The sequence below is a fragment of the Neoarius graeffei genome, chromosome 15 (genome assembly GCF_027579695.1).
Source record: "Neoarius graeffei isolate fNeoGra1 chromosome 15, fNeoGra1.pri, whole genome shotgun sequence".
Taxonomy (NCBI): domain Eukaryota; kingdom Metazoa; phylum Chordata; class Actinopteri; order Siluriformes; family Ariidae; genus Neoarius; species Neoarius graeffei.
Window position 1 is genome coordinate 16,231,099 of NC_083583.1, and position 23,371 is coordinate 16,254,469.

The following is a 23,371-nucleotide window of genomic DNA, read 5'->3' on the forward strand; positions in this document are numbered from 1 at the left end:
CATTGGGGAACAAAACATGGTCGTTTGTTGGTTGATTTTCTTGCTGCAAACAATTTGTTTATTTTCACTTAAATCGTATCTCTTCCCTCCGTCAGTTCTCTACGGATTTCCGTTCCACTTGTTTTGTTTGAAAGAACTCATCACTCCGCTCAAAACTTGGTCGTTGTTTTGTCAAATGTTTTGCTAACGAGTTACTACCGTATTGGCCCGAATATAAGACGACCCTGAATGTAAGACGACCCCCCCTTTTCCAAGTTCATCTTTGGGGAAAAAGTTTTTTGAAGACCAAATGTTCATTCATATAAAGCGTATTTATTTCAAAATTCTGTTTAAAACTAGAGGCTTTTGTTTTTCACATTTAAATAGAGGTCATTTCAGTCTCATTTCCGTGAACACTTTTCATAGAAGTAAAAAAAGAGGCTAAACTGCAGGCTACTAGACAAGCCAAATTAAAACATTTAAATTGCATTAATTCAACAAATTTGTCAGGTTTAGATTGAAAGTTCATAAACTTGAGAATGTCGATGCATAACTTCCCATAGCCTACGGGTATACGGAATAAATTTGCAGAACAGTGCAAATGCTTTAAACAGTGCATTAAACAATACATTAAGGTTTACAATAATAAACAACTGAAACAATGGAAAGGGTAGTTTGCTAAATTACAGCTACTCAGCACAGAGATCCTCAGCCTCACTTTGCTCACTCTCACTGTCCTCACTTTCACTTTCGTTTTTGGCGGCATTTTGTCTAGTCCGCGAATTTAAGACGACCCCCCTTTTTAAGAGCTATTTTTTACAACAAAAACACCGTCTTATATTCGAGCCAATACGGTAATAAGGACAAATGAATGAATTTTTCAGGCCGCTCACTAGAATCGTATCTCCTCTCTGATTTCTCATCCGATTCCAGTTCTGATCGATGTTTTGGGTCGGTCTTCCCTCGAGGAACAAAACTTGGTCGGTCTTTTGTTGATTTTCTTGTTGTAAACAATTTGTTTATTTTCAGTTAACTTGTATCTCCGTCAGTTCTCCACGGATTTCAGTTCTGTGCCGAGTTTCCCAAAAGCATCGTAGCACAAAGATCATCGTTAAATGGTAGAGTGAGCAGCACAATGAGCACTCACTCTCTCCTAGTTAAGAGGCTCTTAGCGTTAAGAGGCTTTCGGGAAACCCACCACTGTTACCCCTTTTCCACCAAATCAGTTCCAGGGCTGGTTCGGGGCCAGTGCTGGTGCTGGTTCACAACTCGTTCAACTTGCGAGCCAGCTGAGAACCAGTTTGCTTTTCCATAGCTCGCGGTGCTAAGGGAAGCCACGTCATTACATCGCTGTATACGTCATTTACGTCGCTGTATACGTCAGTTACGTCGCTACGTTTGCATAAACCTTGGCGCGAATATCGAAGCAAAAACAACGTGGAAGAAGCAGCAGCAGCAACAACAACAACAATAATAATAATAATGGATGACTTCTTGTTTGTACAGCTGCTGCTTCTCGTCGCTTAAAAAAGGCGATCTTTCACGGTCTTGTTATTGTTGTTGGTCTTAACAACTCCGCCCCCCCGCTGACATAAGCGGTTCTTTCCTCTGGCCCAGCAGAGAGTTGGTGCTAGCCTGGAACCGGTTTTTCTGGCCCCAGAGCCAGTTCTTTGTCAGTGGAAACAGAAAACCCGGTTCCAAACTAAACACTGGCCCCGAACCAGCCCTGCAACTGCTTTGGTGGAAAAGGGGCATGATTGTTACCTCCACCAAGGAGGTTATATTTTCGGTAGCGTTGGTTTGTTTGTTTGTTGGTTTGTCTGTTAGCAACATTACGGAAAAAATTATGAACGGATTGCTCTGAAATTTTTTCCAGAGGTGTGACTGGGCACAAGTAACAATCCATTAAATTTTGGCGGTGATCCGGATCACCTTCTGGATCCCGGAATTTTTTAAAGGATTCTTGGTGGAGGTCTGCGCTCTCCGAGTGCTTTTCTAGTTTTGTTTGAAAGAACGAGTCCTTTTGTACAAAACCTGGTCATTGAATTGTCAGATTTTTGCTAATTAGGTCACCTTAACCAGTTTTGGGACTTCCCGTTAGAATTATATCTCCTCTCGCAGTTCTCACCCGATTTCAGTTCTGATCGATGTTTTGGGTCGATCTTCCCTCGGAGAACCTTCCCTTGGTCTTTTGTTGTTTTTCCTGTTGTAAACTTTGTTTATTTTCAGTTAAATCGTGTCTCCTCCCCCCGTCAGTTTGCAATGGATTTCAGTTCTGATTGTTTTATTTGAAAGGATGAGGCCTTCTGTACAACACTTGGTCACTGTATTGTCAAATTTCTGCCACCAGATTTCCTTCTGACTAGAATTGTATCCTCTCTTATTTATCACGTGAATTCAGTTCTTGTTAATGTTTTGGGTCGATCTTCTTCTCTTGGGGAACAAAATGTAGTCCTTTGTCGATTGTCCTGTTGTAAACAATTAGTCGTGGAGGTTGGTCCTCGCTCACGTCGTCACATTTCAGTTCTGTTTGATGTTTTGGTCGTCAGGGTTGTTTTGATGGCAGGCCAGATGAACTCCTACGTCCTTGATGTTCTGGTTTTAATGTTCTCTTCGCGATGCTAATCCAGCATTGCTTTCAGGGAAGTGTTTCAAATAATATTGCAGCTTCTTGGCGAGGATATGGTTTCAGGCAAATATTGGCGCTCATCATGTTTTTGGAACCTCTTCATATTTTCAGATGAAATGAAGCTCACTATAATGTTCATTTCTTCCCGTGATTGATTTTTACTGCCGTGCAGAGAAAGGGTTCTGATTCTCGTTCACGTTACTGAGTTTATATTATATGCATACTTGGAATTGTTCAGTTTGGAGAGGATATAATTCACCATGACAATAAGCGATGGCTTTTTCTCAAGTTTCACCCCGTCAGTGGAAAACAAGAGTAAGTTATGCTGAAGTTCAACCACAGTTTGTTCCAGTGGTCTGGACAGAAATATTTCGCATGTCTGCGTGAAGAATGTCAAACCCATAGTGGGAGGCCATGCCAGCTTTGTAACATGTGGTAGTTATTAAGATAGATGGGTCTCAGGGTCTGTCAAGGTTCTTTAGCTGAAACTGATCTCAGCTCAGTGTTCGAATGCATTCCTTGCCATGTATTGAGTCTTTATAATTTCTTTGCGTTCCATCTTTCCTTCTTGGTTTTTTTTTCTCATATTTGTGGCATTGTTTTGGCGTTTGTGACCATTCCCCTGTAATTCTATTATTTTCATTAGTCTTCTGTAAAACTCCATCACGGATGCCTTTTTGTTTGTTTGTTTTTTCTCTGCTTTGCCTGTTTTTTTCCTCTCCTGGTCCTTTTTGTTTTCCTGTTTCCTTTCTTTCTCACACCTTCAATTTTCAACACTTCATTCTCAACTTGCCTCCAATCAATGATGTAGCCACCCCTTCTCCCTCCCCCACACTGATCCATGCCACTGCTGATCGTGTAACACCAGGCTCAGGAGGTATCTCCGGTTCCAACCCTGTCCCTGGCCCCGGCCCCGGTCCCGGTCCTGTGCCCTCAGCCCCCCGTGATGTAGTGGCCTCTCTCGTCTCCACTCGCTTCATCAAGCTGACCTGGCGCCTGCCGATGGAGCCAAACGGCGATGACATCACTTACTCCGTCTACTACGGTCTGGAGGGCGCCAAAAGGTAGGACATAAACTGTAACTCGGCTCCTCACAGATTAGCCTCCGAGACGTTCCTCATTGTCTGTGTATGTTATGGCATGCCTTTGTCAGGTTTGTGAATATGTGGTTCCGCCCAATGTGATATAGTGAAAGCACTTGAATTGATGTCTCGGTGATGAATCTTTTTTTTTTTTTTTAATATTAAAGGCAGTGAGTCGACACTGAGCTCATTTTCCAATCTGCTCGGATTGTCTCATTGTGCAGGGAGAGGACGGTGAACACCAGCCGGCCAGGCGAAACGCAGGTCACCATCCAGAACCTCAAGCCGGACACCAAGTACTCCTTTCGAGTGGTGGCGTACAATAAGCACGGCCGTGGAGAGAGCTCAGTGCCCCTGAAGGTCGCTACCCAGCCAGAAGGTAGGAGCTTAAAAAGAAAGTTCATGGAACAGAGATTTTTTTTTTTTTGGTACACAGATCTTCTTAGCACTTTTGGAAAGCAGCCCATGTGGCAGGAGAAATTACGATCGCATGTTCCTCCAGGGCTGTTTTTCTCCAAGCGTTGCAGAATCAGATTACGCAGGTAAATACAAACACATGCATTAGGAAAGCACAGGAACGAGAACGTTCTGCTCCTGAAGGCTGGTCGCCGTTTGTTTGAAACATTATCAGCTTGTGCACAGCCCAGGAGAGAGCGAGCGAGAGAGAGAGAGAGAGAGAGCAAGGCTGCTTTCTGGGTCGGCGCTGACCCTGTGTGTCCTTGGCACAGGCTGGCATAAGCACTTCATAATGAGTGCTAGTGGGATCCGGGCACCCTGGGGAGGCTGCGCTAGCCAATCAGCCTCCATTTCATGTTATGAATGAGGTTTCAACTGTTGACCCGCTTCCAGAGGCCGGACCTCCAACAGAGCCTGCTACTTTTCCCATGTGTATGCAGCGCACACACACGCCACACATAGTCGTACTCACTGAACTGCATAATCTGCGTCTTGTATCCCAGACAGTCCTGTGGGATCACCCGAGGAAGCTCGAATAAGCACATGAGAATAAGCCTGAGATAAAGAACTACCATAAATTACACCACTTCTTCACTCAATCCTTTAAACTTGGTGATCAAAGTTTACTTAATGAATCATGTAATACTTTAGATTCATTGAATAATGTTTATCCCGGACCTTCTCACTCGACAGATGTGATCAGTGGGTAATGATCTCCGAATAAGGTTTATGAAGCATAACATCTTATATTGCTCGGATTTATTAAATACCAAATGGGCTGATCTATACGTATTCTCAAATCACGTGACGTTTCTTTCGATTCGAAGCGCAGTTCAAACTCCTCGAACGCTGTACGCCGTCAGAGCCTTTCATCGTCGTCTTTTGTAACCTTTCATGACGGCGATGAGTAAATGCTAAACAGCGCAGTTTTCTGTTTTTATTCTCCCGCCTCTGCTAAACTACTACAGTGAAATAAACATCACAGAGCTGTTTGACTCCGCAGCACGGGAGCCGGCACAGTCACCTGTCGTCACGTCGCTTTCATGTGCCGAGCCGAGGGGAATTCTTTTGTCAGTATTTCAGTTTGAAGTGCGTGCACGAGTCGTTTTCACGTTTCCTCGATTATGGAGTGGATTGTTTAGATACATGTCATTCTGCTAGGTCAACAAATTGAAAAAGAAACATAGAAATCCGGGAGATAATAATGATGAGTGGCCATAATCTCATACATGCTGCATATTAGAAGAAGAAACCTCTATTCGTCACATGCACACTTCAAGCACAGTGAAATTCATCCTCTGCATTTAACCCATCTGAAGCAGTGAACACACGCACACACACACTCAGAGCAGTGGGCAGCCACGCCAGAGCGCCTGGGGAGTAGTCAGGGGTTTGGTACCTTGCTCAAGGGCACCTCAGCCCAAGGCCGCCCCACGTGTGGGGGAAACCGGAGCACCCGGAGGAAACCCACGCAGACACGGGGAGAACATGCAAACTCCACACAGAAAGGCCCTCGCCGGCCACTGGGTCCAAACCCGGAACCTTCTTGCTGTGAGGCGACCATGCTAACCACTACACCACCGTGCGGTCACGATGCCTTTAGAGTCAGGAAAGCATCGAGCCGTGGCCGGATTTAATGTTTGTACAGAATGCTGACTTCTGAGATCCCTTTATTTGGCCGATTTTATTTTTAGCTCATCCGGCTGCAGACCAGGCCGGATGAGCTTATGCGATCACACATCATTCGTCGTCGTGCATCCACAATTTACAAAAATGGTTGCTCCTCCTACAAGATTGATCAGATTTCAATCAAACTCACGTACAACGTTCCTCAGGTCGGTGTGCATGAAAATTGTTAAAATGGTAGCGCCACCTGTCGTATTTACGATTTTATGGGCGTCTGAAATTTTTGGGTGACTTGTCATATTATACGCTACTCTTCGTAAACTGCTGGGACGTTTTCACTGAAACTCATCCAGAAGACTCTAAAGACGTATTCCAACAAGAATTGTTCACCAGGTGGCGCCACCTGCCATGGCTGCAGCTACACGGGTCACAGTTTCACAACAATGGCTACTCCTCCTACAGGATTGATCAAATTTCAGTCAAACTCACATACAACGTTCCTCAGGTCGGTGTGCATAAAAGTGGTCAAGATGGTAGCGCCACCTGTCATATTTACGATTTTATGCACGTCTGAAATTTTTGAGTGACTCATCATATTATACGCTGCTCTTCGTAAACTGCTGGGACGTTTTCACTGAAACTCACCCAGAAGACTCTAAAGACATATTCCAACAAGAATCGTTCACCAGGTGGCGCCATCTACCATGGATGCAGCTACACAGGGGCCATGTGCAATTTCACACAAATCGCTACTACTCCTAGAGGAGTGATCAGATTTTGATCAAACTCCTATGGAATGTTCCTCAGGTTGGTTTGTATAAAAGTTGTCAAGACGGTGCCACCTGCCATATTTACGATTTTATGGACGTCTGAAATTTTTAGGTGATTCGTCACATTAAACGCTACTCTTCTTAAACCGCTGGGACGTTTTAACTGAAATTCACCCAGAAGACTCTAAAGACATCTTCAACAAGAATTGTTCAACAGGTGGCGCCACCTGCCACGGATGAGGCAACAGAGGGGTCATGTGCAATTTCATGAAAATTGCTACTCCTCCTACAAGACTGATCATATTTTGATCAAACTCGTATGGAATGTTCCTCAGGTCGGTTTGTATAAAATTTGTCAAGACAGTAGTACCGCCTGTCATATTTACGATTTTATGGATGTCTGAAATTTTTGGGTGACTTGTCATGTTACACGCTATTCTTCGTAAACCACTGGGACATTTTCACTGAAACTCACCTAGAAGGGGGCGGCACGGTGGTGTAGTGGTTAGCGCTGTCGCCTCACAGCAAGAAGGTCCGGGTTCGAGCCCCGTGGCCGGCGAGGGCCTTTCTGTGCGGAGTTTGCATGTTCTCCCCGTGTCCGCGTGGGTTTCCTCCGGGTGCTCCGGTTTCCCCCACAGTCCAAAGACATGCAGGTTAGGTTAACTGGTGACTCTAAATTGAGCGTAGGTGTGAATGTGAGTGTGAATGGTTGTCTGTGTCTATGTGTCAGCCCTGTGATGACCTGGCGACTTGTCCAGGGTGTACCCCGCCTTTTGCCTGTAGTCAGCTGGGATAGGCTCCAGCTTGCCTGCAACCCTGTAGAAGGATAAAGCGGCTAGAGATAATGAGATGAGATGAGACTCACCTAGAAGACTCTAAAGACATATTCCAACAAGAATCATTCACCAGGTGGCGCCACCTACCATGGATGCGGCTACACAGGGGTCATATGCAGTTTCACAAAAATCGCTACTCCTCCCACAGGATTGATCATATTTCAAACTCGCGCACACAACAACAGTAACTGGTATGAGCTCCAGCCCCATTGAGGTTATTTTTCCCCACATCGCAGCGTATATCTATTGGTCACTGTTTGGGGTCTTTCACATATCGAGTGTAGGAGACAGTCTTCAAACAACTAACGTCAAAAACCCTGCAGTTTGTGTATAAATGTCAATTGTTTTGACTTAAGATTTCATTCCTGTTAATAAGTAGCTGGTGTAGTCGGAGAATATTCATAAATGTTTTCCTGAAGGTACTTCATTCAGTCTAGTCCAACACACTTTTTATCGTATACACCGCAACCTTGCTATAATGAACTCTTTTACTACGAACTTTCACATATAATAAACCAAGTTCGTGTCCCCCACCTTTTAATTACAATGAGTCAAAGTCTTGAAAAAAACCATCACTGTGTCACGTTCTCGCGTGTTTCCGCTTGGAGCACCATTAGGACTAATTACAGTACCATGCACCTGTTCCAGATTAGAGCACAATCACAGCATGAGCTTATAAGGACTCTCTAAATGCACAGACTTGGCGTAGCATACGCGCTGTACCGAGTGTCTCACATTACCAAGCCTTGTATCTGTGTATTGCCTTTCTGGTTTTGACTTTGTTTTGTGTATTTGGACTCCGCCTTTCTCTTTGTGACCATTGCCCGTTTCATGACCCTGCCTTGGTCTTACGTTTTTGAACCGTTTACCTGGCTATTTGTAAATAAACACACTTCCTGCAATTACATCCATCATTCGCCTGCTTACATGACACACTGAGCCATGCGTTCTGCTTCCCTCCAGAGACGAACAATAAGGAATCACGTCTGAAGTCAAGTTAACAATACATGTTAACGCCATAAAACAAAGGCTTCACAAGTTTCGCTTAGGTATCAATCGCTAACAGTTATCGAGAACACTGATCAAAGGATTGATAAAAGGACAAAATGACTGCTGATACCGCTAAACTTAACACCTAGTTAAAGCGTCCCGGTGGCGCTTTTATACCCCCCAGCCCCGCGGCACGACATAAATGACATTATTGGTGATTTGCAACACAAAGCACAGCAAGTCAGTGGATGGATATTGACAACGAACGCTACACCGGTAACCTCCGTCATTTCCATAACAGATAAAGAAATCACCTCTGTTCGTGATCCTTTAACTCAGTCACTGAACTGCGATAGCGACTCGGAAGGAGAAGTTCATGATAAGGAGAATGTGCCTGATATACATAACTTGCATATATGTAACATGAGTGTTTGGTGTGACGAGTCCATGGCGTCACCTGGAGTCTGCAACATGAAACGTTGTTCACTTGAGTGACCTTTGCTCTTCCCTTTGTCTCTCAGTTCAAGTACCAGGACCTGCTCCTAACTTCCAAGCTGTGGTCCAGACCTCCTCTTCAGTCAGCCTGAGCTGGGATAAGCCCCTGACCGGGAATGGCGACATCCAGAACTACAAAGTATACTACATGGAGAAAGGCCTGGGCAATGAGAAGGTAGTTCTTCACAGAGACTGACGTCATTAAATGTCACACACTAAATCGGGGCCATTAGTGTTAGCGTGGACAGAGAGTCTGAGTGTCTCGGAGATGGTTGGAATGGAATGACTTTTATTTATTCCATTACACAGTGTACCTCTGATGGGGATTAAAGAGAAGTCTTCCAGGACGGCAGTTTGACATCTCTGCTTTTTCTACCTTCATTGATATCTGTATACACACAGTGCTGTGCAAATGTCTTCGGCACATGGAAAGAAATGCTGGAGACCAAAAACGGCTTAAAAAATAATGAAATGAAATGTTTCAGCATTAATAAATACTATAAACAGTAAACAGTAAGCCATAATAAATGAAACAAAGTCGTTATTTGGTGTGAGACGACCCTTTGCTTTAAAAAAAAAAATGGTCGTCTCAGGTCCAATGAGTGCAGTTTTATGCGGAAATGAGCTGTAGGTTTTACTGAGCATCTTACAGAACCAGCCGCAGTTCTTCAGGACACTTTGTCACACTCGCGTCTTCATTTTGCACCAAAACCCAGTAGCCTTCATTATGTTTTCTTTTTTAATCTGAAAAGTGGCCTCTTATGGAATATGCTGCTCAGATACAAACTTTTTTTTTTCTGTAACATTTTATTTTGTGCTGGAAAATTACGAACGTTTGGACTCTAAAATGTTTTGTACTGACTCGATAATGTAGAAGTCATAAAATAGAAATCTATAACAAAGTTTGTATGAAAAAAATAGTGTGCCTAAGACTTTTGCACACGACTGTAGATTTAACAGTTATTCCACAAAATCGAGTCGTACATGAGCTGATAGCCGACGAGGCGTGTAGCACCGTGTTGTCTATAAGCCGTGTACGACGAGATTGAGTGGAATAACTGTTTTATTCTATCCACATTCACTGCATTTTGAGAAACAGAGCATTTTTCAGGGATGCAAATGGCGCGCCTTTTGGCGGATGCCGCCTTTTTCACGGCTGAATCGTGCAGATCCGATTTTTTTTTTTTTAAGGGGGGCGTTGGAGTGTCTGATTATAATTTCAAAGTAAATTCTGTATTAAAATGTTTCATGGACTGTAACGGCATTTGCTTATATACAGAATTTACTTTGATGAAATTATAATCAGACACTCCAACGCCCCCCCTAAAAAAAAAAATTGGATCTGCACGATTCAGCTGTGAAAAAGGCGGCATCCGCCAAAAGGCGCGCCATTTGCATCCCTGATTTTTGTTAGTTTTCGCAAATTTGATAAATAAAAACTTTATACAAAATGACTGACAAAATAATTTCTGCTTTGAATATAAACAAACCGGCAAAATGACAGCAATTTGTGGAAAATGTGATGATAATTCTTGAAAAATTAAAAAAAATATATGTTCTTATCATCAAATACTTTCATTCCATATTTCGTTGTGCTTTTTTTGGGGGGGGGTTTCTTTTCGAGTCGTTTTTATTTCGTCCTCGGTTGGTTCAGCAACACCCTCTGCCATTTTGTTTTTCTCTACTCACGGTATATGAGCTGATATCCTGGTAGTAGAGTAGCCAATCAGAGCGCATCATTGCTCATATCCAGTGAATGTGGATAGAATAACTTATATATATATATATGTATATGTGTGTGTGTGTGTGTGTTTCTCCTGCTCTCCTCTAGGACATTGACGTTAGTGGATTGTCCTACACTATGTCTGGGCTGAAGAAGTTCACAGAGTACAACTTTAGAGTCGTGGCCTACAACAAGCACGGACCTGGAGTCTCCACAGATGATGTGTCAGTGCGGACTTACTCAGATGGTACAAAAAAAAGAACTTTTTTTTTTTTTGGTCTTTAAACTGACAGTTGAGTTTTGTTTAAGGAGTAGGCATGTAATGATATATCGTGTGATAATAAATCTTGATACAAATTTATGACAATTTTAATTGAAAAAAACCTAATCATGATTATTATCAGGGTGTGTAATTTCTTAGTTTTTCTGAGCTGTGTGGGTGCAATCAGTTAATTATTGAAATTAAGTGATCAATCTCGTTAAATCAGTCTCATTAAATTTTGAAGGTTAATAATTAAAATGAATCAATCCCATTGAATCGTTTACTCTGACTCATTTGAATTGAATCATACCATAGAATCAGTCTCATTTGAAGTGAATCATTTAGTGAATTGTTCAGTGAATCACTTAGTGAGTCATACAATGAATCATTTAGTGAATCGTTCAATGAATCATTTAGTGAATCATACCATTAATCCTGGATAAATTACCAAACAGCTAGATTATGGTATATTTCCAAATTATTACAATCACTTACCACATTACATAACTTTTATATGCACCCTTTTGAATTCGAGGGAGATTGGGGACTTCAGATATTGTTCACACAAATAAACACAGTTTGTTTAATAAATGAATTTATTATAACAAAGATAAAAATAATAAATCAATATATACAAGCAGTGAGGTGTGTATATACATGTGTGGTGTGTGTGTATGGCCTAGCTTGTTGCTAGCTAAAACAAAGGAATGTTATCTAAGTAGAACAAAGGATTAGCTCTGTTGCTAATGTGTGCTTGTGTGTGTGTGTGTGTGTGAAGGACTTGACCATGTGTTTAGCCTCGTGTAGCTAACTACACGTGGTGGAGGCCTAGATTAGCCTGGTGTTGCTAGTGTGTTTGTGAAAGGCCCTATGGCCTAGCTAAAGTGTGTTTGTTAGGCCTGGTGAGGCCTACTGAGCACGTGTTGCTAAAGACAAAGGGAGGCTATCTAAAGTGTATCAGGCCTGGTCAGGCCTGTTGAGCACGTGTTTTCTCAGTAACAAAAAGATTCCACACTCATAACATTACCAAACTCACTGAAACCTTGATAAGGTCAAAATGTATGATAAGGAAATTAGTGTTAGTCAGAATAAGAGAGAGAGAAGGAGCATGCGCAGCCTATCTATTAAACAATTGAGAGAACATAGAACCAAAATAAATCAACACGCTGCGTGTCTAACAGTGTAACAGATAAACCTGGGTTTAAATTCACACTATTCCAATAAAAGCAAATTCCTAAGACTATCTTAATTATGCCCAAATGCCAAAATCTTACTTAATCCTGCCTTTAGCAAGATATGAAGAACTATTCGCTGGCGTAGTTTCAGGCCTCGCCATGGGAGCACGTGAGCCGCTCGTGATGGAGGCGTAGAAAACTTTCGGGTCCAGCGGAGCACTTGGGTGGGTCCCGTGGAAAGCAGAGGATTCTTGGTCCGAACCTCAGCGTTCGTGAGGAAAAGTCTCTGATCAGAATAAGATGCACAGCGCTTTTGAGTTAAAAAGGATTCAATCACTTCTTAACTTTTAACTGCTTGGGCTGCAGTCGTGACGTCACTTCTAATACAAGTAAACCGGTTGTAACTCAGGTTGAGTTTAAAGATCACGCTATTCTGGAGTTTACCTTTGCCAAGGGTAAGAAAGAAAATCGCACTGAGTGATGGCTCTTGCAAGAAAGAAGACGTATTTCTGGTGGAGAGCGTCTCTTTGGTGCGTCTAGCTTCCTTGAAAACCGGACGCGAGAGACAAAGATGGAAGCGTTGTCCCATTGTTTTATGTGCGCATGGCAGACTGACGTAGATGATCCCGCCCACGTGTGACATAGGTCACACGGAAGTTGCCTGGGAATTGTAGTTCTGACACAAGATGGCGGCATGATACCTGCAGCTGTAATTGTGGTGTTTACACAGCAAAGGACACAATAATGTACAATATCAGGAATACATGTGACTTCACCCTAGGTGGAAGTAACACAGCTCTAATGCTACAAAAAAAAATCTAAAATGAGAGTTGTTGTGTGATTGACTGTACAAAGATTTAACAAGAAATCAGAGCTCTCTTTTTTTTAAACAGACTGCTGAAAACTAAAGAAAAAAGAAGCAAAGTGAGGTAGTAGAAATGCTTGTAAAAGTTTATTAAGAAAAGGCGATTGGTTATTATCATTTTTCTTTTTAACAAATGGAATATTTTAGTTCATAGGTTATGTTTTACTCCAACCTTTACAAATGTGGGTCAGTAATTATTGTTGGTTATTAAGAAAACAAAACAAAAGGTGTTAAAAAAAACCAAAAGGAATATTTATCTTGATAAAGAGTAGGAAAATAACAGTTGCATTTTTAGGAATAAATTTTTCTTCATTTAAAATTTTTTTTTTAAATATCGTGAATTGAATCAAATCATGAATCGGATGAATCGTTACATGCCTGTCAAGTTGCCAGAAAACAAATTGACAACGCTTGCAGCTTTATCAAAGAACAGCTTTATAGAGTCTACTTTGTTTGCGACCCTTAACACTTATTATTCTATTCACATTTACTGGATATGAGCAATCGCACGCTCTGATTGGCTACTCTACTACTAGGATATCAGCTCATATACTGTGAGTATAGAAAAACAAAATGGCAGAGCATTTTGCTGAACCAACTGAAGACGAAATAAAAACCCGACTTGAAAACAAAACCCAAAAAATACACAAAAAAAGCAACAAAACATGGAATGAAAATATTTGATGGTAAGACCGTCGTCTTCTTCTTTTGGCTGCTCCCGATTAGGGAATTATTATTATTATTATTATCATCGCATTTTTCACAAACTGCGACTGTCATTTTGCCGGTTTGTTTACATGCTAAGCAGAAATGATTTTGTCGGATGCTATGTTTCAAGTTTTTATTTATCAAATTTGCAAAAAATATAAATGCTGTGTTTCTCAAAATGCAGTGAATATGGATAGAATAAAGCAGTTATTCCACTCAATCTCATCGTACATGGCTTATAGCCAACTCGGTGCTACACGCCCCGTCGGCTATCAGCTCATGTACGACTCGATTTCGTGGAATAATTGTTAATTATTCTATCCACATCCACTGGACATGAGCAATCACGTGCTCTGATTGGCTACTCTATTGCTAGGCTATCAGCTCATATACCATGAGTAGAGAAAAACAAATGGCGGAGCGTGTTGCTGAACCAATCGAGGACGAAATAAAAACTCGACTCGAAAGCAAAACCTCAAAAAATACGAAAAAAAAGCAACAAAATATGGAATGAAAGTATTTGATGATAAGAACTTATCTTTTTTTCAATAATAATAATAATAATAATAAAAATAATAATAATAATAATAATTATTATTATTATTATTATCACATTTTTCACAAATTGTGACTGTCATTTTGCCGCTTTGTTGACATTTTAAGCAGAAATTATTTTGTCGGACGTTTTGTTTCAAGTTTTTATTTATCAAATTTGCAAAAAATAAAAATGCTCTGTTTCTTAAAATCCAGTGAATGTGGATAGAATAAAACAGTTATTCCACTCAATCTCGTCGTACATGGCTTATAGACAACACGGTGCTACGCGCCTCATCAGCTATCAGCTCATGTACGACTCGATTTCGTGGAATAACTGTTAAATCGAAGATGGAAGGAATGTACTGGTAACGTTAGTCGATGAGGTAATTTATTCATTTATTTATTTTAACTAGGGCTGTCGAAGTTAACGCGTTATTAGTGCGTTAACGCAATTTAATTTGATCGCGATTTTAAAAAAATGACGGCGTTATCACAGGGTATTTAAACAACAGTGAATCGGGCTCATCTTGGTAAGGAACAATGCAGATTTTCGCGAGTGACTAGCATGCAAAATAAAGCTAGTTATAGCATTAACTTTGTGGTAAAACGTAGCTCTACAACTTGTCAAATAAACCCGCAACATGGTCAGTTAAATTGTAGTCTGCATATGCGATGCGGTGCGAGTTCCGTTTACTTTTACTTTACCGGGTGAAATGTGTTGATATCTGATGGGCTACGATCGGGAATGCGCACATTCCCTTTTCTCCACCTGGAGATTGTAGGTAGCCTAGCGATTTCCAAATAGCCTACTGCTTCACTTGAATGAACTTGCAGGAGTCAAACTACTTCCTCTTTGCTCTTCGAAGTGTAGCTTGCAGCCATTACAGTTGAGAAAAAAAATATAGTCTGTTATTTCTCCAAATCGTATTTTGCACATAGCCTATGCCCAACAGATGCCTGATAGGCTACGTTGGAAAGAATATGCTGCATGCCTAGATCTAATATCAAAACCCGAATGCCAAATATTTGTGCATTAGGCCTATATATTGTCTATCATAGAGAAGATGAGCCTTATAATTGACATGGAGCATCAGAGCATATATTCAAATGTTTGCTCTGATGTAGAAATGTATTTGAGTACAATTTAAATAGATGTTTAAAGTTTTTTTTTTTTGCGATTAATCGCGATTAACTACATAATTTTATGAGATTAATCGCGATTAAAAATTTTAATCGTTTGACAGCCCTAATTTTAACAGATGCTCACCAAGCGACTATAAGAAAGCAACAATCAATCACAAGGATAAAACAAAAAATTGCAAATCAAAAATTTGGCGTAATTATTAGAAATAAGAGGCCACAACTCCACACTCGCTCCCCACACTTCCATGATTCATGAGCTCACCTTGATGAACTCGAACTCAAATGCTACTGGAAGTGACTCGATCATTTTTGCAGTCCATGTCAACCATATGTACGTTTCCACAACCTTTAATCGATTGTGTGTCCATTTCTGGAAGGATTTATCTTTCCTGACTTCAAGATTAAGATGAATCGTTAAATACCTGTTGTTTATTGCAGGTACTGATGCTCTTTGCTGCTACACTGACATCCTACGTGATATTAACATAACATTAACGCCATTTAGCACACCCAGAGCCACCTGGGGGGGGGCAGTTGGGGCTGAGGTGCCTTGCTCAAGGGCACTTCAGCCATTCCTGCTGGTCCAGGGACTCGAACCGGTGACGTTTTGGTCCCGAAGCTGCTTCGCTAATCTTTAGGCCATGGCTTCTCCATGATATGGATTTTCAAATGTGTTTGTTGAAAATTTTTTTCCTTTTCTGTTTTGCTTCCAGTCCCCAGTGCGGCTCCTCAGAACATGACCGTGGAGGTGCTGAACTCAAAGGTAAGCAGGTCTCAGCTGGCTAAAAAAAAGCGTGAGTTGAATAAACTAAACACGCGCTGGGTGAAAGTGAAGCGTGCGCTGCGTCCGTTTCCGCCTCTCATCTGTTAGTGCGTTCTAACTGCATCGAGCAGCACATCTGCGCTTGACTACAGGGCTGTCAGAAAGCCTCAGTCCTTCAATCACTCTTCCTCCGTTCTCCTCTCCTCCCCCTTGCGCAAGCTGTTTATGAGAACAATTGGTATTTTCTTAGACCTTTCCTGGCGCGAGAGTGGTTTAGAAGTCTATTTGGGATTCAGCTTGCATACGGAGTATCTCTCGACTCAGCTCAACTCGTACTTCAGCACACTGAAACTGTGAAGTCAGACACATGCATTTGCATTTGAAGAGTTTAACCGGTGAGGAATTAATGTGTTTTTTTTTTTTTTAATTCCGCGTGGCCCAAAGGGGGATTATATCATGGTGATTTCCATCCATCCATCCATCCATCCATCCATCCATCCATCCATCCGTCTGTCCCGGGAAGGGTGTTCACCTTCTGAAATCAACTCCTCTCACAATTTTTGGAGAAATTTCACGAAACTTGGCGTGATTCTGTGTTACATGTCAGTAATACGTATATTCCAATTTCATTAAATTCGGTCACATTTTACCAGAGTTACAGCCCTTGATGAACAAAATTATACTTTGACAATTTCATGAGTGTGTGTTTTCCTTCTGAAATCAACTCCTCTCACAATTTTTGGAGGAATTTCACGAAACTTGGCAAAAGGCCTTGTTATATGTCGGTAGTACGCATATTGTAATTTCGTTCAATTCGGTCGCATTTTACCAGAGTTACAGCCCTCGATTAACAACCTTGTACTTTTACAATTTCGTGAAGGTGTGCTCGCCTTCTGACATCAACTCCTGTCACGATTTTTGGACGAATTTCTTGAAGCTCGGCAAAAGGCCTTGTTATATGACGGTAATACGCATATTGCGATTTAATTTCGTTTGTGAAAATTTTCCCAGAGTTTTGACGCTTGATTGATTATAAATAACTTGTACTTTGACAATTTAATGAGGGTGTACGTTCTTCTGAAATCAACTCCTCTCACAATTTGTGGAGGAATTTCACCAAACTTGGCAAAAGGCTTTGTTATATGACGGTTATACGCAGATTGAAATTTCGTTTAATTTGGGCAAATTTTCCCAGAGTTATGCCCTTGATTATTAACAAACTTGTACTTTGGCAATTTCATCAAGGTGTGCTTGCTTTCTGAAATCAACTTCCCTCGCAATTTTTATTATTCCCGTCTGGCTGAAAGGCCCGAACGGGGATTATGTCGTGGCGACGTCCGTCTGTCTGTCCCAGGAAGGGCGCTCACGTTCTGAAATCAACTCCTCCCACAATTTTTGGAGGAATTTCACGAAACTTAACAGGATTCTTTGTTACATGTCGGTAATACGCATATTGCAATTTCGTTCAATTCAGTCGCATTTTACCAGAGTCATGGCATATTGTACTCTCGGAGCGCTCTTGGTTTTTTGTTTGTTTGTTTGTTTTTTGCTGTAAACATCCAGTGAAGCACCGGTCTCTGCTCCTCCCTCTGCTACTGCCACTTTAGTGGTTAATTAATTCATGCTAGTTTTGCAGAGCGAAAAAATGCAGCGAGTTAAATTGAAACAAGGAGAAGATGAGAATCAGGTAATTGCACGCTTAGTGGAAATTTAATTTGGCTTATTCCTCCGGACTGTGAACACAAGGCCGTGGGCGGGTACCATTAATTAATTCCCCTCCCACGCTGGGCTTCCCAGCTTCCCTACCTTGAATTTCCTCAGCATGCAATGCAGAAAGCCGTGTGTCTCCATCAGCAGGCCTCAGAGCGCTCATCTCTCTGCTGCCTGCTCCTCCTGGCTTTGTATATTATTCATAGCCTCAGCGTGCACTGGCCTCCACTTTCCCCCGATGCCCTTCGCAATGAAACCTTCAGGGAATAAACATGCAGAGAAAGTACGCGCTGTTTAACAGCCACCTCGGGGCACTTTGGCTTCGGCACAGAGTGTAATATACAGTAAAATATTGAGTATTTTTTTCCCCATATGTCTATATTTGCTAAAATGTGTTATGCATGTGTATACAGTGATGTACTGGAGATTCATGTGATGATGATGATGATTTTTTAAAATCCTGTGAACGTCTGCAGAGCATCATGGTGCGGTTTCAGCCCCCTCCAGCCGACGCTCAGAACGGAGAGATCATTGACTACAAGATTCGCTACAAGAAGGGCACGAGGAAGAGCGAAACTTTGGAGATCACCACAGGAAACTGTCTCAGCAAGCTCATCGATGGTAAACACTTTCGCTCACGCAGTGTCGCATCCATTTGATTTGATCACCGGTGCGTTTTATCTCCTTGGTACGGTTTATCTAAGGCAGTCTTTGTCTGTAAGCCCTGATTCAATTCAACTGTCTGAAGCGAATCAAACACGGAAGCTAAACTGACATCCGAGATGAAAACCGGAGTGGCATCGGAGAAAATGTGCAGGAGAGAAATGTATTGAGAATATTTGCCGTGACGCATGCATGGTCACGGGTCCTAAAACTGTTTATTATACCACAACGCTGTTGTGTTCTTAATTCTAATTCACCAAGAGCTCTGTATAATGCACTTGTTCTAATATACTCTTGTTTTTATTACTAGCTCGTCCGTCCATGAGCTGTTGCCATGGCGTCCGTCTGTCATCTGTCCATCATCCACAGTTCAGTTACTGTAAATCGTATCTACTCCCTCCATCGGTTCTCAACGGATTTCCGTTCCGATTGTTTTGTTTGAAAGAACTCGTCACTCCACACAAAACTTGGTCGTTGTTTTGTCAGATTGTTTGCTAACGAGTTACTGATCAGGTCAAATTCGCAAACTTTCCAGGCCTCTCAGTAGAATTGTATCTCTTCTGTCTGATTTCTCACCCGATTCCAGTTCTGATCGATGTGTTGAGTCGATCTTCTTTTGAGGAACGAAACTTGTTTGTTTGATTTTCTTTTCGTAAACAATTTGTTTACAACTTTGTTTATTTTCAGTTACGTTTTATCTCCTCCCTCCTTCAGTTCTCAATGGATTTCAGTTCTGATTGTTTTATTTTGAAAAAAACTACTCCTTCTGTACAACACTTGCCCTGTGTCCGAAATCGCTCAGTGGTTCACTACTCCCTATATAGGGAATTACTCTATAGAGGACTGTATAGTGAGCTCATTGGTAAAATGAAAAAACGCTTTCGGACACTACTCCGTCGCGCTGGTATTTACATCATTACTATCGCATAATTAAAACGTGCCAGATCAGTCGGCTGGTGGGTTTTCAAAATTATAAATACATGCGTGTATATTTGTGATAAATCCATATTATCCTGAGCGCATTTCCCACATTAATCAATACAAAGTACCTGCAGCTTTCAGTTCTTTTAAATCAAGGCTGAATACTTTCTTTCTTCTTCGCCGCTGCCTTTTATTAAATCAAATTTGAGACTTTTAATTTGATTTCTTTCAGTGCGACCGCAATGCATGATGGGATATATTGCTTGGTTAGTGACCATCGTTGTCCACTACTTTTCGTGATGCATTGTGGGATACTTCGAGTGCACTATATATAGGGTGTAAATAATCCTCACTAAGGTTTCGGACAGCACTACAAAATGGCGTCCTCACTATATAGTGAGTAGGGAGCGATTTCGGACACAGGGCTGGTCATTTTATTGTCAGTTTTTTGCTAATGAACCGCTAATAAGGTTGCCTTAACGAGTTTTCGGACTTTTCACTAGAATCGTATCTTCTCTCGCAGTTCTCACCCGATTTCAATTCTGATCGATGTTTTGGTTCGATCTTCCCTCGGGGAACAAAACTTAGTTGTTTGTTTGTTGATTTTCTTATTGTAAACAATTTGTTTACAACTTTTTGTTGATTTTCAGTGAAATCGTGTCTCCTCCCTCCCTCCCTCCCTCCCTCCGTTCTCAGTGGATTTCAGTTCTGATTGTTTTATTTGAAAGAACGAATCCTTCTGTACAACACTTGGTCACTGTATTGTCAATTTTTTGCGAACAAATTAGTAATTCGGTCGCCTTAACACATTTTCTCCTGACTAGAATTGTATCCGCTCTCATTTATCACGTGAATTCAGTTCTGATTGATGTTTTGGGTCGATCTTCTGCTCTTGGAGAACAAAATGTAGTCCTTTGTCGATTGTCCTGTTGTAAACAATTAGTCGTGGAGGTTGGTCCTCGCTCACGTCGTCATATTTCAGTTCTGTTTGATGTTTTGGTCGTCAGGGTTGTTTTGATGGCAGGCCAGATGAGCTCCTACGTCCTTGACGTTCTGGTTAAATTTTTTTCCCTTTTCTTTAACTTGTAAAGATTTTTAATTACTTATTTTATTAATTTTAGGATTGATGACAAAAATAAATAAATAAATAAATAAACATACTTTCAAGCACCACTGTGACTTGTTATATGATAAATATAACCCTAAATGGATAAAAAAATGTTCAAGTTTAAACTTTTCAGCCGGACAGGATAAAAAGGTGTGGTGGTATAAAAGGAATAAAACGCTTAGGGACATGGTGTTATAGTAAAATAAATGTTTGAACGCCGCCATTAATTATTTTCGTATAAAACATTCCTCGTCACGTGTTAGCGCTTGATTATTGTTATTTAGCACCGGCTCTGCATTCGTCACACTCGGTTGATTTCTGCAAATGCTGTCTCTCTATTCTGGTTCCATTTTCCATCATATTTCTGACCAAAAGCCTTTTTGCCCTCTGCATTTACAATACAGCAGCTACATAAGAGTGCAGGATAACTCTTAAAGCATATTAAAAGAGGAACTGAAGGCAAATTTTTATTATCAAAATTCTATTTATCGCATTTTATTAAATATCGGAATGCATTTTTGATGGCTGTTTTGTCACTGCTATAGTAAGTTATGAGTGTTTGAAATATGCTGTGTAATATATCAGTCTGTATGTCAAAGCAATGGCTGTAAACGAGATTCGTTGAGACCTGTGCGAGACATCGTAGGACGGAAGCAAAACATACAGCAGAAATCAAAGCGACCGACATCTGCCAACGCTGTCAAAAGACGCGCGCGCCCTCTTTCAAATGCTGACGTAATCAAGCCGGAAGTTTTGTTTGTTTTGATAGCAATCAGGAAAGTTTGAAAAAAGTAGGCAGTAATCGTCACTTAAACTAGTTTTTGTGCGATATTTCATTTGGAAAACAGTTTTCAAAATGGCAGCACTGACACCTGGCTGACACTTGATGTTTCAAAGTCTCGCACAAGTCTCGTGAAGATCGCGCAGATAAGCGACGCCTGCCGTGGACCAAACGAACTAAATTCAACACGGCTAAAAACCGAATAGGCCGATAAGTATAATATTTAATTGCGATTAGTTGCCAATACGAGTCACGATATAAGGTTACTAAAACCGAAAACGTAATTGAATAACACGTTAATTAAGAAATAAAGCAAGTTTAAAAATGACTTCAGTTCTCTTTTAAACGTGAGTACATACATGTTCAGAAAAAAAAAAGTAAAAAATAAATAAATAAACCAATAGCGTTAAATTCAAATGCAGTTTCAGCAGCTTTTTATGCATCGCCCCGCCACAGGCAACAAAGAGAATATGCACTTTACGTGCATTCCTGATTCCGTTCGAGCCAAGATGATGGCACGTTTGTTAGTTCAGGGGCATCGCAGCGGGACGCCGAGCCTCAGAGGAGGACGGCGCTGTGTTCTCCTTCAGTGGCTGCCGGGGCATTTAGTGTTCAAACGCTGCCGAAGCGTACGCTTATTAACATTTTAAAGCAATTACAAGCACTACGTGTTATTTAAAGACAGCATGCATCCGCGGTGCCTTTGAATTCCAAAACAGACCCAAGGCACAAACCAGACTGCAGATCTTTGAGATTATAGACAGCTGAAGTCCTTTTCCTCTTTGTTGTTGTTGTGTTGATATCTGTAAGCAGTATAACCTGCTCATGTGTATTTCGCGCAGGGGATTAGATTTATCCAGACAACTCATTTTTAAGGGTCTCATTTATCAACCTGTATCTGATGTCTTCGTAAAACCTCATAAAAAAATGCTCGTGTCCTCTGAGAGCTCCTACGTTTGTTCATTTACATATGTGGACCTCGGTCGATGGGTTTGAAATCATATAATTGCCACAAGAGCCATAACTCTACAAGAAAGTCTCAACTTTTCATCGTTTAGTCATTGTTTTGAATAATTCTGTGAGTTTTGCCTTTTATAGAGTTTTGTGGGCATGACTAATGGCCCTTTTCCACTACCCTTTTTCAGCTCACTTCAGCCCGACACGGCTCGCGTTTCGACTACCTCAGAGCAGCACGACTCAGCTCGCTTCAGCCCTGCTTAGCACCCAAAACTCGCACGGTTTTGGAGTGGGGCTGAAGCGAGCCAAACCGAACCGAGTGGGGCTAGGGGCGTGAGGAGACACTCCCCTGTGCACTGATTGGTGAGGAGGAGTGTCCTCACACGCCCACACACGCCCCGCGAGCACGCTGGGATCTGTAAACCCGGAAGAAGAAGAATTACGAATTACGAGAATTTCTGAAGCCTTATGCGCCTCGCCTCATCTATACGCTCTTGCCAGTATCTGTTGGCGTTGTCGGTGACAACAAGCCACAGCACCAAGACCAGCAACACTAACGACTCCATGTCCTCCATGTTTATTGTTTACTATCCGGGTTGTGAGACTACCGCTTAAAAGGTCACTGATGTCACTGTTTGCGCTGCTTAACAACATCACGTGACGTCCACCCACTTTCGCTAACTCCACCCAATGTGTCCACCCACTTCCAGCCAGCACGGTTCAGCGCGGTTGTAGTCGAAATGCAACTCCAACAGCCCCACTCAGCTCCACTCAGCCCGACTCAGCACGGCACGGCTCAGCCCGACTCAGCCGCGTTGGTAGTGGAAAAGCGGCATAAATGTCAGTTTGTGGCAGTGTTGTAGTCGAGTCACGAAACCTCGAGTCCGAGTCCAGTCTTGAGTCCCTAGCGTTCAAGTCCGAGTCTCATCTCATCTCATCTCATTATCTCTAGCCGCTTTATCCTGTTCTACAGGGTCGCAGGCGAGCTGGAGCCTATGCCAGCTGACTACGGGCGAAAGGCAGGGTACACCCTGGACAAGTCGCCAGGTCATCACAGGGCTGACACATAGACACAGACAACCATTCACACTCACATTCACACCTACGGTCAATTTAGACTCACCAGTTAACCTAACCTGCATGTCTTTGGACTGTGGGGGAAACCGGAGCACCCGGAGGAAACCCATGCGGA

The 23,371-nt window shown here is 41.8% G+C and overlaps 1 protein-coding gene across 7 annotated transcripts in view; it reads left to right on the forward strand.

The window, feature by feature from the left end:
• Positions 1 to 23,371, forward strand: part of neo1a (neogenin 1a) — a 444,233-nt gene that overhangs the window by 376,112 nt on the left and 44,750 nt on the right. For all 7 annotated transcript variants that reach the window (XM_060940914.1, XM_060940915.1, XM_060940916.1 and 4 more), the window contains exons 8-13: positions 3,477 to 3,672; positions 3,915 to 4,069; positions 8,890 to 9,038; positions 10,695 to 10,833; positions 15,990 to 16,039; positions 18,226 to 18,370. In XM_060940914.1, the coding sequence (XP_060796897.1) occupies positions 3,477 to 3,672; positions 3,915 to 4,069; positions 8,890 to 9,038; positions 10,695 to 10,833; positions 15,990 to 16,039; positions 18,226 to 18,370 (834 nt within the window). The remainder of the gene's footprint in view (positions 1 to 3,476; positions 3,673 to 3,914; positions 4,070 to 8,889; positions 9,039 to 10,694; positions 10,834 to 15,989; positions 16,040 to 18,225; positions 18,371 to 23,371) is intronic.